This window comes from Phacochoerus africanus, chromosome 1 (assembly GCF_016906955.1).
Source record: "Phacochoerus africanus isolate WHEZ1 chromosome 1, ROS_Pafr_v1, whole genome shotgun sequence".
Taxonomy (NCBI): domain Eukaryota; kingdom Metazoa; phylum Chordata; class Mammalia; order Artiodactyla; family Suidae; genus Phacochoerus; species Phacochoerus africanus.
In genome coordinates, this window is record NC_062544.1 from 228,594,003 (window position 1) to 228,612,972 (window position 18,970).

The 18,970-nt window shown below is 44.2% G+C and overlaps 1 protein-coding gene across 1 annotated transcript in view; it reads right to left on the reverse strand.

Moving 5' to 3' along the window:
* Nucleotides 1–1,525: 1,525 nt before the first annotated feature.
* PLCXD2 (phosphatidylinositol specific phospholipase C X domain containing 2) overlaps nucleotides 1,526–18,970 on the reverse strand; it is a 50,359-nt gene continuing 32,914 nt past the window's right edge. Inside the window, exons 2-4 of the mRNA XM_047792793.1 lie at nucleotides 17,097–17,557; nucleotides 9,981–10,222; nucleotides 1,526–3,653 (exon numbers count right to left, since the gene is read on the reverse strand). Of these exons, the coding sequence (XP_047648749.1) occupies nucleotides 3,494–3,653; nucleotides 9,981–10,222; nucleotides 17,097–17,557 (863 nt within the window). The 3' untranslated portion in view covers nucleotides 1,526–3,493. The remainder of the gene's footprint in view (nucleotides 3,654–9,980; nucleotides 10,223–17,096; nucleotides 17,558–18,970) is intronic.

The window sequence follows — 18,970 nt, forward strand, 5'->3', positions numbered from 1 at the left end:
ATGTTAGAAGAAGTAGGATTCTTAAGAGTGAGCATTACCTGGGGTCAGATCTTGTGCTTCCCTTTGAGTTTATATAAAATACTGGGTTTGGGCTGTGGCTTAACTGTTCTTAAGAATTCGGGGGTCTGGACTCAGCCCTAAGGAAAATAATTAAACTTAATTACTATGGAGTCCAATATGGAAAATATATAATATTTTTGACATAACCCTCTTAGATCTGCCATTAATTTAAAATTTAATCCTCAATCATTTCTCTCCCTTCCATCTTTACCTCTCTCTCCAAAACTAAGATATCTTCTATACCCACAAAATCACAGGAGTACCTCTGAAAGGCTCAAAGTTCAAGCCTTTAAACACTGCTCTACTCTTGACTGTAGCCTGTGACTGTCCCCTTGCCACAAAGCCATGGAAGTGTGGCCATGTGGGAAGTGGTTCAGAGGGCCCATGAAAACCTCAGTCTACATTTCAGAATAAACATGGCCCCAAATCCTGTGAAACTAAACTCCTCTTTGGCTCAATCAAGTAGCTTTTCAGCTGATCTTGAACTTAATTCTGAGCAAATATGACAGCCACGTTTGATCTGAAAGTTCCCTAGAACTTGGGAGCATAAGTGGTATGATTGGGTCACCATTTTTTATTGTTGGCAGTTGCAGAATGAGTCATAGACCTAAAGTCTCTTTTCCCTCTGTCCCATCACCGCATCTTCTGCTTGGCCTGAGGTCGAGGAGCAGAACACACACATCCTTTACAATATGTTAAGCAGCACGGTCCTGCGGCAGAGTAGTCTGCCAACGCAAGGGTATTTATCAAGAGTGAACTGTAAAAGATCCTCCTCCTACCTCCCAGAACTCCTGCACAAAATTTCAACATGGGAGCCAGGCTGGTGACCCAAAGCTGCAAAAAAGGAGGGCCTGCAGACTCCACATAGAGCAAGATGCCACGCATGCAACCTTGGTACCGTTTTTCTGTGCTTCTTCGTCATGCAAATGCTGAGGTGCACTTAAATGTTGCAACCCAAGTGAAGTGCAGCTAGACATTTTAAAACTAAAGGAGAAAATCAAGTAAACATTTCACGAAACAGTCAGCAGCCCTTGGGTGTCATTGACATCCTGGGTAGACACACCTGGCCTCATAGCACCAAACACCTGGACAAAGCTGAGGCTCAAATAAAACAGAGCAGGAGAGCTCTCCTCTTGCCTCCTTATCTCTTTGCCAAGTAATGAAGGATTGGAAGGGGATGAAATGATCTAGTCCCTAACAATTGATCAAGTATTCAAATCAAGACCAAAATGAAACAAGACAACCAAAAAATGAAACCCTGAGGGTAGGCCAGGGAATTTCAGAGCTTGCCACGGGACTTTAATATCAGAATTGAAGGAAAAATTGAGAAAGTGAGGGTACTGGCTTTCTCTCTCCTTTCCAGAGAAGGCCCTAAAAATTTGACAATAAAACCCTAGCAATGTCTCTGGAAAGGGAGTCAAATGCAAGGAAAGGAAAAATTAAATCATATTTTCCCAGAGGCATCTGTGTTGTGACCTCTTCAAGCTGTGGAAGCTAAAGGTCAGGGCTTTAATTACTTGAAGCAAAGTAAAGGCTGGAAGACTTAGCCCTGGGGGGTGTGCGTGTGCTCTGAGCAGCTCAGACAGGACACACCCCTCTGCAGGCAACATGCAAGGTCCAGCCATGAGCATCGGAGGATGGGAGTGGAAAGCTACCGGGAGGTGGACTGACCACCTGTCTAAATGCGCATTCGGATGGGATTCCATGTTCTTCCGTTTTAAGAAGCCAGAAGCTAACACCTCCTGAGGGCTTCTCAGAGAGTTCTGCAGAGTGCATGCACATAGATGCCCAGTTTTCTTTCTGGCTCCTTCTTTTTCATCCTTCTTCTGAAAGGTTCTCTCAAGAAATGAGAGCTCTTCATGACCCATCTCGTCTTCTGTTTCAGTGCGGTAGCCTGGTGGTGGCTTCGCTGGTCTGGACCACACCCATGTGTGAATGCTGGCCCCCGCCACGACTGAGGGAACTGGGCCGTCCACAGCGGCAGAGTCAGAGGTCACTCACGGTCCTGAGATGCATGGTCCTGTTGACCGGAGCAGGACCGTGGCAGCATCTGGCCTGGGTGAGAAAAGTTCAGGAAGCTCTTTTGTGAGTGCTCTTGAGGTAAGAAGCACTGGAGATACTTAATCTATAAAATAAATAGATGAATAAATAAATAAATAAAACAGAACACAAGAGGGCTTTTTATGGATAAGCACCTCTTATAATAATAATACTAAAAAAATCCCCGCTTGAGTTTCCAAGCCCTCCTGCGGTGGTGATTAGTCAGCTCAAAACAACCTGCAGAAACTAGAACAATCAAGATACGAACTGGAAATATTCCAACACACTGGGAATTTCTTGCTTGATGACACGCCGTCATCCTCAGTGTCCCCGAGGTAGTCTTGTTTTCAAGGAGTTACAGAACGGCTCCAAACCCGCTTGGAGCCGCCTCCTGAAATCCATTGCACTTTCCCACGCGTCCTGTGTCTGCCTCCACGGTGTCACCGACAAGGCGCCTTCCCTTAGCGTTGTGTCCCACGAGGCAGACTCGAGTCCTAGGCAGCAACAATGAAATGCCATTCCAAGATCTGGCTTCAAGGTCCCATCCACAGAGGACTTTGCCAGAACGATGCACCGCTTGCCTAGCAGCTATCTGGGGGAAAGCTACAGAATTAAATCAAAGAAATCTGTCATGCAACAGACATGCACGTCTATTTCTGGTGGGCCCCAGGCTGAAAAAGATGTCCCATCACTGCTCCTTTCACTTTTAAGTAGGGCCCGAAAGAGAGGAATCAGTGTTTTAAAACTGGGAAACACTTTCCTGATACTGAGGACAATACGCACTGTTTATCTAAAGAATGAAGGGGTCCAGTTACCAAGCATAAGCACTGAGAGAACAACCCGTGGCTGTAATACCTTGGTGATAAATACATCTTACTCTCAGGGAAGAAGTGCTGACGCTCAGCATGCCTAGGAAAAACTGGTTCTTGACCTCTCTGCCCTCAGAGCTCCAGGCTGGTGACAGAGCTGCCACACAGGGCAGTCAACACCTGCCATAAACCATCCTTTTGAGCAGGAGTGACCTCCTGCTTTAGCCTTCTCTCTGGCTCAAATACAGCATCCTGGAAGACAACAGGCCACTCAATAGCCCAATGGAACTTGGAGACACCATTTCCATATTACATTCAACATCATATGCCATTGGGAAGAGCCTGACCTTGATCCCATGAAACATGCTTTCTTCCCTTGGACTTGAGTTTTTAAAAAGTCTCATGTGGGAAAAATGCAATTAAAAGCTCTGTAATTTTATCCAAAGGGCCCTGTAAGGAAGGAAAAAAAAGAATGTTCCCTCCTCTTACTCACTTCAGCATCACTGCCTGGGGGCCAACTTTACAGGAAACCCTTCAGAACCCTAGCCTGGATCAACAAATTCAATATTAAGTTAAATAAAAAATCAGCATTTAGCCAAAGCTCTGTCCTCCTGTAGGAGGTCATTCAATTCAATGACAGTCGTGGCAAAGTCCACCAGGTCCACGAAGTCAGATGTGATGATATTGACACCCATGGCTCCAGGCTTCTGAGTTTTCACCCAGTCCAGGATGGCAGGAAGATTCCTACAAAGGAGCGTGTTGGGGAAAGAAAACAAAGGAGCATTTAGAAAACAGAAACAGGAAGACAAAAACATTTTTGTTAATGTAACAAAAGTGTGTCAACAGAGGCATGAACCCCTTCCCCCCAAATTTGGCCATTTAATTTTATTTTTTCCTTTTTATTTTCTTTTTGTAATTTTTAAATTAAAGTATAGTTGATTTACAGTGTTCTGTCAATTTCTGCTAAATTAGTCCGTTTTAGCTTAAATCTCTTTCAGGTACAGAGTGATGTCTATTCCACTAGGAGATTGTACTTTCGGGGTTTCTGTGCTAGAAAAGGAAATTCGTTGCCTCAGTCACAAGAAAATGCCATGTCAATAGGACCTTGAAAAACTAAGATGAAGAGCCTAATTATTGGTGGGTTCTTTAATGTTGTTGTTGTTTTTTACCGTGAATTTTTTTTATCATGAAAATTTTGAAACATATCGCAAACACCGAAAGAAGCCTACCATAAGTATATCCACCATCTAGATTCTACCACTAACATTTTACTCCACTTGCTTACCTCATATCTGTCCATCAATCCATCTTATATTTTTGACATATTCTAACTGCAAACGTCTATACACATTACCCTCAAATAGCTCAGTACGAAGATCATTAACTAGGGTTCAGTATTTAACTTGCTTTTCTTTTGACATAAAGGTTATACCCAGCAAAATGCACAAATCTTAAGTGTACACCAGTTGCATTTTGACAAATGTGTGTATATATATGTGTGTGTGTATAAATATATATATAAAACTCGTACTCATCTCAGTGTATAAAACATTACCAGCACCTGAGAAAATTCCTTCATCCATCTTCTTCATCAATCCCTGCCCCATCCTCCCAGAGGCAATAATTACACTGTTTTTTTGTTGTTGTTGTTTTTGTTGTTTTTTTTTAAACCACAGATTAAATTAACCTGTTCTAGAACTACACATAAGCCATACAATGTGTTCATGTGTTCTTCTGTATGAGGCTCTTTCGGCATTATGGTTTGGAAATGCATCCATGTTGTTGCATTGCATCGGCAATTTTTTTTTTTTTTCAGTCACTGGATGGTAGTCCATTGTCCGAATATACTACAATTTATCCATTTTCCTACTGAAGGATAAAAGAGCTGTTTCCAGTTTTTGGATATTATAAATAAAGCTGTTATCGTCACCCTCATGCAAGTATTTTTTGTGGACATTTACTTTGGGTAAACATGAAAGAGTGAAATTGTTGTATTATATGTTAGGTTTACATTTGGTTTAATAAGAAACTTCCAGATAGTTCCCAAAGAGGTTGTTCCATTGTACAACTTTCTCTTCTTTTTTTTAATGATTTTTATTTTTTCCGTTATAGCTGATTTATAGTGTTCTCCCAACTTTTTACTGCACAGCAAGGTGACCCAGTCACACATACACGTACACATTCTTTTTTCTCACATTATTATGCTCCATCACAAGTGACCAGACATAGTTCCCAGTGAACTTTCTCTTCTTTTGGTAACACTGCCTTTGGTTGGCATCCTCTCCTCTCCTTCTTCCTCCGAAGCTGCCCTCCCTCCTTTGAGTGTACCTCTCGACATCTCAGTCTTTTCCTGGACAACTTGGTCAAAACATTGTGGCACTCTGTCTTTCTCTCTCTTTTTTTTTTTGGTCTTTTTTTTTGGCTACTTCTTGGGCCACTCCCGTGGCATGTGGAGATTCCCAGGCTAGGGGTCCAATCCGAGCTGTAGCCGCCGGCCTACACCAGGGCCACAGCAACTCGGGATCCGAGCCGTGTCTGCAACCTACACCACAGCTCACGGCAATGCCGGATCCTTAACCCACTGAGCAAGGGCAGGGACTGAACCCGCAACCTCATGGTTCCTAGTCGGATTCATTAACCACTGCACCATGATGGGAACTCCTGTCTTTCTCTTTTTTGTTATGACAACTCCCATCAGTCCTGCGTCTCTTCCCTCGCTCAGACTCTACAATCCACCATGGATTGGCTAAAATATATCTCATAACTCAATTTACTTTTTTTATACTCAGAGCTGATCAAGACTTAACAGGCCATTGTCCCAGGGGTACTTCCATTTTTAACAAGGACTCTTGAAGACTTCATAACGCCCCTGATTTAACCATAACTTATTCACTTTCTCTGTGCCTCATTCTCTCCCCCTGTAAAGTGGGAATAATAATAATACTCCATATAAATGTGGGGGGAGTTAAATAAAGTAATATGTGTAAAGTGCTCAGAAGAGGGCCTGGGATGTAATAAGTACTACGTAAGTGTTGAGCACCAGAAAAGGAATCATAAATGGCAGAGAGATTTGGGGGTGGAGGTAAGAAACTTTCCTAAAGTGGTCACATCTTGCTGCTTAGGTGACAAAATGCTGTGACCTGAGAGTGAAGGGTCACAAATACAACCCTTCCTTGGCGACAGAGAGCTGGGACCCAGAGGGGTCCACAAGAAGGCCACTTGGTCAGCACCGAGCCTGAAGCTAGCCTGTGTTTAAGGATGAGATGCAGGCACCACCTTCTGGTCATCACGGGGAAATGAGAATGAAAGGTTTGGTCCAGATCCCCAGAGGTGACAGAGGGATGTGGAAGGACACCTGCAGTCTCCTCTCCGTGACAAAGAGCTCTGCGTCAGCTTCGGGTTCACGTGTCAGCCCTCTGGAGGGCCAGCATCAAATAACCAGGATTGCATACAAAGACATGGAAATGCTGAACCCACTGGGAGGAGGAGCCACTTTATTTTCTTAACTCCTGGCCTTTACCCAGAGGAGAGCTCAGAGCCCTGTGGCATTTAATCCGAGGGGCTGCAGAGCAGGGGCTCAGAAACTCCACTGCCCCTTAGAATCGAGGTCCACAGAGAGCAGGGAAGGTCCTCTGAGGGGCTGGGATGGCATGGCTGTTTTGTGCCAGGCACTGTGTTAGGCACTTTCATGTTAAGATTCCACAGTCTTGTGTGGTATTATTAACCCCGTTTAATGGATGAGAAAACCCCAGCTCAGAGACCTCAGGAAACTTGTCAAAGGCAGCCTGTTGTTAGGGGACTGTATTAGTTTTCCAGGGCTGCTGTAAGAAAGCGCCAAAGACTGGGTGGCTCAAATAACAGAAGTTTATTTCCTCACAGCTCTGGAGGCCCCAAGTCCAAAATCGAGGTGTTGGAAGGTTTGGTTTGTCTGGGGGTCTCTGTCCTTGGCCTGCAGTTGGTCGCTCCACACCCCCCGTGTCCTCATAGGGTCTTCACTCTGCACAACATCCCTGGGGTCTCTGGGCATCCTAATTTCCTCTTCTTATGAAGGTACCAGTCAGATTGGATAAGGGCCCAGCCCAATGGTCCTATTTTAACTGAACCACCTCTTTAAAGGCCTTATCTCCAGATACTGCCACATCCTGAGGTACTAGGGTTAGGGCTTCAGCATATGAATTTTCAGAGAACATAATTCAGTCCATAACAGAAACCAGGTCAGGCTTCAATCCTGAACCTCTGATCTCTTTTCTGGGGGATGGGGTGGCAAACCTGCAGCATATGGAAGTTCCCGGGCTAGCGGTCAAATCAGAGCTATAGCTGCCAGCCCACGCTGCAGCAACGCAGGATCCGAGCTGCATCTGTGACCCGTACCACAGATCACGGAAATGCCAGATCCCTGACCCACTGAGTGAGGTCAGGGATTGAACCCTTATCCTTACAGATGCTAGTCAGATTTGTTTCGGCTGCACCACAATGGGAACTCTGGGCTTCTGATTTCAGTCCGTGGCCCCTTCTATAGTCCCATGCTGCTGTGCCCTCAGGCTTAGGTAAAATTTGCCTTCATTGATGTTATTGGGAGTGTAAAGTTTCGCAGAATCTAGGCAAAACTACGGTAGCATTTCAATCAGAAGGGCTATGTTTTATCCCTGGGCCAAAGTAGGCAGGTGCATGAAGCCCACTCAGGGGATACCCCTTAAGCCCTGAGCTCTGGTAGCCAAGAGGGGACTGTGCTTCTGGGCCCTCGGGACATCTCTGATAGAAGGCCACTCCTTCAAGACTTGTAAGGCAGCTGACAGAGTCGAGCATAATGAGGGGACAGAGGAATGTGCTCCAAATGAAAGAACAAGACAAAACCTCAAGCGAAGATCTTAATGAAACAGACATAAGAATGTCTATATTTTTCATGGCATCCTTTCAGAGTGATGAACCAAAGCAAACCAAGTCTCAACTCTGAGGTTGACCTAAGAGCTTGAGGGAAGGAGGAGGGGTTAATGCTCTGCTGAGAAAATTGACACTACATTTGTAGGGAAATATGCCTTGTCTTCTCCTCTCAGTCAAGCTGATAACTGGGTCCAGGACCAGTTTGACAGCACCCTATGTGCCTTACCACAGACCCTCTGGCTGTTGGCTGTCAGGGAAAAGCCCTGTGGCAACCAGTTCTTCCATATGCTTCTTCAGTAGCCCAGAGGAAGTGACAGCCACATGTCCTGCTTGACCAAAGCTGTTAATTCAGAGGGCTAAGAATGCTGATGCATCGCTGCAATATTCTTGTGACCAGCAGGGGGCGAGATGCCCCAGTGTCCTTCCAATCTCAGAGACTGCCAGTGGGTTAGGGCTCTGTTGTGCTAGGACGCCTTGGCCTTAGACGCATGCACCGTCATTACCACTGAGTACAAGAGCCTCCTGCTTCATCTGCAGCCAGAATGAAGTTCCAGGAATTCACATGTATGAAAAGCATTGTGACTTTATGGATTCAGAGTTGTAACCAGTAACTGCGGACCAGATTCAGGTACTAGTGGGACAATGACAGGCCAATGGAGCGGAAAGGAACAAGGCACTGAATGGGCTATATCCAAGTGGGTGTTGAACACTGAAAGGGCCAACTGTCCAGCCATCAGAAGTCCACAGCTGAGACATTACACTGACTCTTACCAGCTATGTGGGTCCATGTCACTTAACCTCTCTGACCCATCTGAAGTGGGAATGAGGACATGCTCTAGACAAAGTGCCCTCCTAGAGGCTGGCTTAATTGAAGAATCTGATGAAATCATCTGCAAGAGGGTACTCTATTCAGAGTACAGTATACAGATATAACATATCCCTATTTTTAAAGACTCCCTCTTCATTATAAGTACAGCTCTCTGCACAGACCTTATTAAGGCATTTTCACAGTGCTATCTATATAGAATTACATGTTTGCATTTCCTGATAGATTGTGAGCTGCATGGGAGCAGAAGCTATATTATTCATCTTGTGTCCTTGGACCTAGCTCCTATTCATTGTTGAATAAATATAGATAAATAAATACTCATAATCCACAAATTAACCAAAGGCATGAGGAAAATGGTATTGGCTATATAAGCATATATTATTAAAACAAAAGTTCATAATTCTGGTCTTGGTTTATGAAATTCTCTTTTCCAAGTTAAGCACAGGTAATTCAGTTAAGACTTAGTGGAGCCACATGGAAAAAGGGGTTTCTGGTTCTGCTTGTGGCCAACAAAATCAGGAGCTCTAAGTTTGTTATCTAAACTCCTGCCAAGTGAACTCCTATTATCTGAAGTCATGCTACCGAAACTCAGGGACATGTTTTTTTTTTTTTTTGGCTGAATCTTTCATTATCCGAACTCTAGTGCTCAGCACCTAGAACTCAGGAACCAAAGAGATTCTCATAAATATCCCTGTTACCCAAACATATTATTTCTTGGCTTGGTTTGCAAGGGATGCCCTACTACCCAAACATATTTATAACATTCCCTTTATAGATATACATAGGCTCGCCCACGTCCATGGAGATATATACCAGCCATCTTTTTTCTTGACAACACCTGTCATTTATTGGTGTCCAAGATAAAGAGCATCGTCTAATACAACATTTCTGGAGCCTAACTGTACAGTCAGTCAGGATCGATTCTGCTCTGACGAAGTATCTGAAGCTCTGCCACGGTGGGTGGCATTCTTCCTATCTCTATATCCCAAAAGGGCCATCTCTGAACTCCTAGCACCCAGCACAGCAGTCTTATCTAATGCTTCCTAAAAGAGCAAGTGCGTGGGCTGGCTTAGAGGGCAGGGGCAAGAACATGAGGGGACCCCAAGGCAGATGTGAATGGACTCAGGGTGGCTAGGACTGCTCTGCCTCTCAAAATTCAGAGGGTTTATGGTATCATATGTACATTTTCACAGAGTATTCAGAGACCCTTTGGCCACAGTAAGTGCAAGCCACATCAAGGGCATACCTTTTTCAAATATCAGTGTTTGAGGGTTTTGTTTTATTATTTTACATCTTCAAAGGATACAGTTTTACTGCTGTTTATTCAGAAGAGAATCCCCGGGATGGGAGGCAGTCCTTACCTGTGCACCAGAGTGTTCTTGAGGCCGCCGACCAGGCCTCGGGCGATGGTCTTCACTCTGGGTGTGAGGATCGCCTGAGACACGTGGAAGGAGCCGCGGGGGGCGCGCTCGCTCAGCGTGGTCTCCAAGAAGAGGATGAGCTTGTGCACACTCGTGGTATTGGCCCAGGGTGCTGGGATCTTCTTTCCAGGCCACAGGAAGGGGTATTGCTTGTAGAAGGGACAGTGATAGAAAATAAGAACCTGCAATGTTCAGAACAAACAAAGCAGGGCCATTCATGAATCAGCTGGATGTTAACTCCTTGGCTTTAAGCTGAAGGCTAGGAGGAAAGGTGCACAACCATAAACATATATGGAAAATCAAGAATTATTACATGCATTTTAAGAAAAATTAATAAACAAAGACTTAAGCACTTGCTATGTGTCTGAATTGAAGGTTTTTAAGTTTTTCAAGAGTCCTGAACACCTTTGGAAGTATGGTGAAATCCGGAACGCCTTCTCAGATTGTTTTAAATAAGTGTTTAAAATAAGGACTTCCTGTTGTGGCACAGTGGTTAATGAATCTGACTAGGAACCATGAGGTTTCGGGTTCAATCCCTGGCCTTGCTCAGTGGGTTAAGGATCCGGTGTTGCCGTGAGCTGTGGTGTAGGTTGCAGACATGGCTTGGATCCCGTGTTGCTATGGCTCTAGTGTAGGCTGGCGGCTGTAGCTCCAATTAGACCCCTAGCCTGGGAACTTCCATATGCTGTGGGAGCAACCCTAGAAAAGGCAAAAAGACAAAAATAAATAAATAAATAAAAAATAAAATAAAATAAAATAGAATAAAATAAAATAAAATAAATAAAATAAAATAGGAGTTCCCGTCGTGGCGCAGTGGTTAACGAATCCGACTAGGAACCATGAGGTTGTGGGTTCGGTCCCTGCCCTTGCTCAGTGGGTTAAGGATCCGGCATTGCCATGAGCTGTGGTGTAGGTTGCAGACACGGCTCGGATCCCTAGTTGCTGTGGCTCTGGCGTAGGCCGGTGGCTATGGCTCCGATTCGACCCCTAGCCTGGGAACCTCCATATGCCGCGGGAGTGGCCCAAGAAATAGCAACAACAACAACAACAACAAAAGACAAAAGACAAAATAAAATAAATAAATAAATAAATAAATAAATAAATAAATAAAATAAAATAGGATTACAAAGAAAATCAATGAGAATGAGATGGAACTATAGCTATCAGCATACTGATTAAATTCGTAATAAATCAATGTTATGCACTTCATAATAAACACATTAAATAAAACATTTTTGTTGGTAGTCTAATAAGTTCTGTAATTTTTTTTTTTTTTTTTTGCTATTTCTTGGACCGCTTCCACGGCATATGGAGGTTCCCAGGCTAGGGGTCGAATCGGAGCTGTAGCCGCCGGCCTACACCAGAGCCACAGCAACGCGGGATCCGAGCCGCGTCTGCAACCTACACTACAGCTCACGGCAACGCCGGATCATTAACCCACTGAGCAAGGGCAGGGACCGAACCCGCAACCTCATGGTTCCTAGTCGGATTCGTTAACCACTGCACCACGATGGGAACTCCAGTTCTGTAATTTTGAATGAATGATGAGTATACATGATATTTCAAGACACTGGCACTAAATGAAATGTGATATGGAAATGCCTCTGATTTCTATGGGGACAAAGTGATGGGTAAGGCCAGCACTGCCGTGGGTGACTGCCTGCATGCAAAATCAGTGGGTATAATGATTTTCAGTCAGAGGTTAAAAGCAAATACATAGTACTTTACCCAGCCAAATTCACAGACTTAAATTCTATCTTTTCCCCCTCCCCTTGGGAATCTTTGAACCCCTGGTGGAAAACCCCTGTGGTCAGTCCTGCTACAAGCTATGACTCCCATGCTCATGTAATTGACCCTCAGCTCTTGGGGCTGAGATCAACACTTTGAACTAATTTGGGAGGACACAGGTTCTCAATTGTGACTGACGCTCAATGAAACTGCCCTTCCCAGGAGAGGGAGGGAGGGGGCTACTCGGGGCAGGAAAGACTTTGAGGAGGTGATGGGCCTCCAGTGGGACCTCTGGAGGTGGTAATATTAAAAATAATTAGCAAGTCACAGCCATAGCATTAATTAGTTTCTGAGAGGCAGCTGAGGGGCAGGGAATTGCTATTTTGATTGTCCCAATTCAGAGCTCTGCTGCTTAGGTTTCTAGAAGTGCTATATTTTTTTTCTCCTCCCAGGTGGGCACCAGTGAGGGATTCCTGGCTGGAGGAATGTCCAGCACGTGTCTTTACACTCCCTGGGCTGCAATCCTCGGAGAGCTGGCCCTAGAGCATAATCCTTCATGTACCCAAGGACCAGGGCTCTGAATGTGTCTTATTTCCGGGGTGTATTTAGCCTGTGACCTAAGATGACTGACTAACTGCTCCTGAAGGCCCACAGCGAGGCAAGCATGATGCCCGAACAGGCTAACAGTTGTTCTTGTTTTTAATGGTTCTGAGTAATGTCTGCCTGACTGCTAATGATGTTGGTGGTAAACACATATGTTAATAAGGTTAATCACGGGCTCATCATAAGCAGATTGCCCTGGGAGATTGGGGAGGATTTCCTGCTGGCCTTGTAACTGGCTAGTTTGGAAGGGTGGGGTCTCCAGCGTCCTAAGTGTGAAAAGCTGGGCTGTGAGATGGACTGTCGGGGAGGCGGGAGCCTGTGTGATCCCCAGACACAACTGTCAGACCACTTCTGGGGGGATGAAAGGACAGGGTTCTTCTTTACTCCATCTTTGAAAATGAGCAAAAAGGACATATTGAAAGAGAGTTTTTGCCTTTCCTCAAGGGGTCTCTCAAGCAATCTGACCCTATAGGTTATAGGGGGATTTTCTGTTTATGGTAGGAGGTTGGCCTAGCAAACTGACACTGGTTCTACAGAATTCTGGGGCAGTAACCCTGGCCCAGGGCCAGTGTTTTGCCTCTGGTTCTCAAGCTCGCTCTGCTGTATTTTTCATCTAAGATGGTCTTCCCTCCAGCTCAGCAATTCATGTGCAGCTTTTCTCTCAAGACTCAGATTTTAAATCTCATTTCCATTAAGAATTATTCTTTCACTGACCTCTTCTTATTTTGATCATTCATTTACAGGAGACTCTGGGATGGAGATTTATATTATGCACTATTTTTTTCAATGGATGGATTACAAATCCTTTTCTTCATAAAGTGCATTTGAAGCAGTTTTATCTTGTACTTGTATAAATTGGTTGTTTTACATTTCACCAATGTTATATATTCTGACCTCTTCATTAAGATTCTAAATACTGGGAGTTCCTGTTGTGGTTCAGTGGAAATGAATCTGACTAGTATCCACGAGGACCCAGGTTCAATCCCTGGTCTTGCTCAGTGGGTTAAGGATCTGGCATTGCTGTGGCTGTGGCGTAGGCCAGTGGCTACAGCTCCAATTCAACACCTAGCCTTGGAACCTACATATACTGTGGCTGCAGCCCTAAAAAGAAAAAGAAAAGATTCTAAGTACTGCCAAGCTGTAGATTAAATCTTCTAATTCATTGTACCCTCAAAACCCAAAGTCATTAATGTACAAATACATACCTGTGAGCTGTGATGTAATTGCATATTGAGTGAATGAAATGTGACTGAATGGTAGCACACTTATTGCTATTAAATTGTAGTAATAATTACTCCATCAGGGGGAGGGTATTACATGCAAGGCAGTTCATTAGGTAATAAATACTCAAAGTGTAACCACCAGTATGGCACAGTCTCATCAGCGGGGAGAGGACCAGAGCCTCTGTTTGAGATCTTGTTTAGCTTTTAAGAGATGGCATGGCAGCGAAGACTTTGGGAAAGGAAAGGGAACAGGGGAATACTAGGATTCAAATTGATGACATGCTTCCTTTTTCTGATATGTCATCACAGTGTCTTTCATAATTTTAGGAGTATGTGTAGTAGAATGATACAGACAAGCCCATACTTGAAAACTATAATAGAGCTTCACTCTCCTGCAAGAAATTCATGGACCATCTAATTCATTACTCCTGAAACTACCTGTTTCTCTTGCCAATTCCTAAATTTGCAATATGGCAAATTTCTAATTACGCAATATGGCAGCCCAACCAGAATAACTATCTGTACACAAGTATGAAACTATATTTATGGAGTTCCTGTTGTGGCTCAGCTGGTTACAAATCCAACTAGTACCCATGAGGATGCAGGTTTGATCCCTGGCCTCGCTCAGTGGGTTAAAGATCTAGTGTTGTCATGAGCTGCAGTGTAGGTCACAGATGCAGCTCTGATCTAGTGTTGCTGTGACATAGGCCTACAGCTGCAGCTCTGATTTAACCCTAGTCTGGGAACTTCCATATGCTGCGGGTACAGCCCTAAAAAAGAAACAAAACAAAACAAAACCAAAAAACTGTCTAACAGGCATCCACTTATGAATCTAGCTGTACTCAAATTTACCTGACACGAATCCTGGTATTCAAAAGCCCTCTCACAGATCCTCCCTGTCTCCCGTTCTGCTGACCCTCTGAGACTCTCCGAATAGGGGCTCATGAATAAAGAGAAAGTATTTGTATTCGCACAAGTTATGACACTAGTTGTGAAAATCATCACAGTGTGTGAACAGCCCTGGGAGAACATTAAAAGCTGTGGGAACTCTGGAGAACCCAACAGCCTGTGACCGAATCCCGGCCTTGCCACTCATGATGCTGTTCTCTTGGGCAAGTCACTTAATCACTCCCTTGCCTCCTTTATCTCATCTATTATTGTTGTTGTTATCAGTATTATTTAATATTGTGTGGGAGAGATTTCACTGGGGAAAAAAAAATCCCTCCAAATCTGACATGTGACTCTGAACAGATATAAACTTAGACTCAGGGGAGAGATATGATTAAGTAGTTGGCAAAACATCACTTACAAAAGTTTTAGTCAAGAAAAATAGCTTAGGAGTTCCTGTTGTGGCCTAGTGGTCAACGAATCCGACTAGGAACCATGAGGTTTTGGGTTCGATCCCTGGCCTCGCTCAGTGGGTTAAGGATCCGGCATTGCCTTGAGCTGTGGTGTAGGTACAGATACAGTTCAGATCCTGCATTGCTATGGCTATGGTGTAGGCCAAAGGCTACAGCTCCTATTGGACCCCTAGCCTGGGAGACTCCATATGACACGAGTGCGGCCCTAAAAAGCAAAAAAAAAAAAAAAAAAAAAAAGCCCATTGATCTTCGTAGAATCAAAGAACTTGAACACTTTTATGAGTGTGCAAAACAACCTAGAGATTGCCATTACTCAGGCCATACATGGATCGTCCTCGAATCCTCCCAAGGCCAACAGTTAGGAAACCCTGTCAGTTCCAACTCCTGACAGGCTCAGAATCTGACCACTTCCCACTAGAGTCTCCTCAAGTAGTGGTTTCCCTCCCTCATGCGCTGACCCCACTCCAGTTCTCTTCTTAGTAACCAGAGGGATCCCATCAAAACCTAGGTCAGGTCACAGCACCCTGTGCTCAGAACGCTTGCAGCATCCTCCTCCCTCAGGGGAAAAGCCAAGACTCACAGCACCTTCAAGGTCCCCACGATCATTCATCATCTATCTGACCTCCTCCGCTGCTCTGCTCTCCAGCCGTAGAGCCCCTGCTTCTCCTCAAAGATGTCAGGCACCCTTCTGCTTTGGGGCTCTGCTCTGGCAGGTTCATCTGCTGGGGAAGTTCTTCCTCCAATAGATTAGCTTCCTCAAGTGTCCTCTTTTCAATGAGGGCTTCCCTGATCAACCTCTTTAAAACTGAGACCAACCCTTTAACCCATAGAACCCTGGTTCTTGACTTTACTGTGCTTGACTTTCTTTTTCCATTGCTCTTATTATTTTCTAACATTATATCACATACAATATGTTTATCATATTTATTATCTATAATCTCTCTTCCTCCACCTGAATGAAATCTCCATTAAGGAAAGGATCTTTGTTCTGTTTACTGATTTATCCCAAGTGCTTAGAATGGAGCTTGGCACATACTTGGTGTTCAATATATATCAGAATGATTACTTTAATTGGTTTCTAATTAAATGTTTTTTCTTCAGTTCAAAAATAACTACTTCTTTAAGATGCTTAATATATCTGTGAGTAAGGGAGCAACTGGGAATGAAAGATACTTCTTTTCTTTTTTTCCTTTTTTTTTTGGCTTTTGTCTGGCTGCACCTGCAGCATCTGAAGGTTCCCAGGCTAGGGGTCGAATCAGAGCTACAGCTGCTGGCCTACACCACAGCCACAGCAAGGCAGGATCTGAACTGTGTCTGCAACCTACATCACAGCTCACTTCAATGCCGGATTTTTAACCTGCTGAGTGAGGCTACGGATCAAACCCGAAACCTCATGGTTCCTAGTCAGATTCATTTCCACTGTCCTGATGGGAATTCCTTTTTCTTTTTTAAAGAGAGACTAAACTGGAGGCTGACCATTTCTGAAGCTCTTCTCTCCCACTATCTACCATTCTCTGGGACCAGAGAAGAATTTACCTGAGGCTGTCACTCCTTTTCCTTTTCATGGGTCCAGGTTTGGGCTCTTTTCAACTTGGGGCTGCTCTTACTAGCCTGCATCCTTTCATGGGTCCTGCTCTCCTTAACTCCATCTGCCCTGCTGCCCCAAACTCTGTGATGATGGCCTTTTATAATGTTAACACCACTGATATGAATCACTTTCTGTGCCTCTATCAGCTAATACTTTAACTTATCAATCAATATTTGACAGGAATTATCTGACATTGAGTTAAAGGCAGGTGAAAAAACTCTATGGGAGATAGACAAATGGTACTGGCCAACAGGCCTACTTCCCAACTCTACCTTGGGCTGGTTCTGGCCACGCCACTCAAAGTCAACTCAGATGCTCAAAAGGTTGCCACACAAGTCATAAATATTTAGTAAGTGTTAATCCTAGTTCAATGGTGCCTACGGGAGCCCTTGGGGCTGTCCTGGAGCCCAAGATCCAGTGTACGGAGCCTATTATGCCAACCTGTGCCCTCTAGCCTGAGAACCTTGGAGGGAGCTGTCTCAGAGCTAGTGACACAGAAAAAGCAGAAAGACTTCCGTTCTTGCCCTCCGAAGCTTACCCCTGTCCCTCCTACCTGGCACCTCTTCTCCCACAGTGTCTGCAGCGTCATACTCTCCACACTGCAGGCTGAGCACAGCTTGTTTCCGAAAGCCTCCTGGATCCGGAGAATCAGGCGTTGGTGATGGGCCTCATCCATGGCATAGAAGTGGTTGAAATCCAGGAAAACAATCTCTTGGGGGTGCTGTGTGAGGAACGAGTCAATCTCCATCAGCCCGTCCCAGACCCTGATGCCAAAAAGCCCATGAATGAAGTAGATTTCCTGGTCAGCATCCCCGGGCTTGGAAGACACACGCAGGTCAAAGTAGCGGATCCCAGCGTCCAGCTGTTCGCGGAATGTCAGGTTCTGAGTCACGGACCATTTCTTCATGAGCTTCTTCACCAAGGAGATCCTGGCCAGGCGTTTGATAGCTGGGGTTTGGTCAGGCCCCACTGGGGACTTTTCGTCTACCCAGTAGCTGAATGAATCATGGGAGCCTATACAAAGCAATGAAGATGAGGAGAGTGAGTGAGACGAGCTGGGAAGGATAAGCCAATTGATGAGAAAACAACAAGAATTAAGAACCAAGCACACACATATGCACACACACATATTGTGAACAAATACTTGCAAAACTTTTCAAGCTTGCTAGCCACGAAATAAACACAAATAAAAGTAATGTAATCTTATTCGCAGCTTGTTAAGCCTGAGGTAAAACTACAACTTCATACATTGCTAGTGTAAGGTAAATTAATAAGTACCCTTTTGGAAAGCTATTTAGAAATAGGTTTGGAAAGAGGAGTTTTAAAATATTCATGCTATTTGATCTAGTAATTTCAGGAAAGCTATTCTGAAGAATTAACCTAATGTTTGGAAAAATAAAGATGCTCACCGAAACATTATTCATAATACAGGCAAACCAGAGGTTGCTTAAGTGTCCCTCAGAGAAGCATGCCTAATGGTGGCACAGCTGCTCAATTCACGCAGGCATTGGAACAAAAGATAGGAAAACCCTGTCTCTATCTCAGTGATGCTGGGACAGCCATTTAAATTCAATGTAAGGCAGGATTTTTTTTTTTTTTTTTTTATTTTAGAGACATACCCATGGTATATGGAAGATCCCAGAGGTCAAACTGGAGCTGTAGCCACCATCTACACCACAGTCACAGCAACGTGGGATCTGAGCTGCATCTTCGATAGATCTACACTGCAGCTCATGGCAACACCGGATCTTTAACCCACTGCGTGAGGTCAGGGATTGAATCTGTGTCCTCATGGATACTAGCTGGGTTCGTTACCACTAGCTAAGCCACAATGGGAACTCCAGGATTTTTAAAAAACTGCCTCTTTACACTTTTGAATATACTCTTTTGCTATGGTGAAAATGGGTCAGTAGGAATGATTTCTTGACGGATCAGATAAACATTTTGAAGAGCTCAACATAAGTGAGTTATACATCCCTCTTTTTGAACCCATCTCTTAATAAGCCAAATCTGCTGTTAATTGATCAAATGCATGTTGTATTTCTTTGCCCTAAAGAGGGTAGAGACCCTCCTAGACACTGAGATGATCTTATCGTTATAAAGTAAGGGACCATGAGAGACTTACTTCTAAACTATAGAGAGAAAACGTTTCAGTAGTACCTTAAGGTAAAAATTACCTTTAACAGTTATCTTTCATTTTGTCATTGGTTTCTTCTAGTGTCAGCCATTATTTGTTTGGCTTGGTGACTGGCTCTGTCGCTGGGAGCTCTGCACAGATGCCTGCACTTTGCAAGCAAAATCTCAGAGGAAAATGCTTTGCTCTGACACTACCAACCTTGTTCTTAACTACTACCACCTGCATGAGAAACTCAATTCTTTTTTTTTTTTTGTCTTTTTTGCCTTTTCTTGGGCCGCTCCTGAGGTATA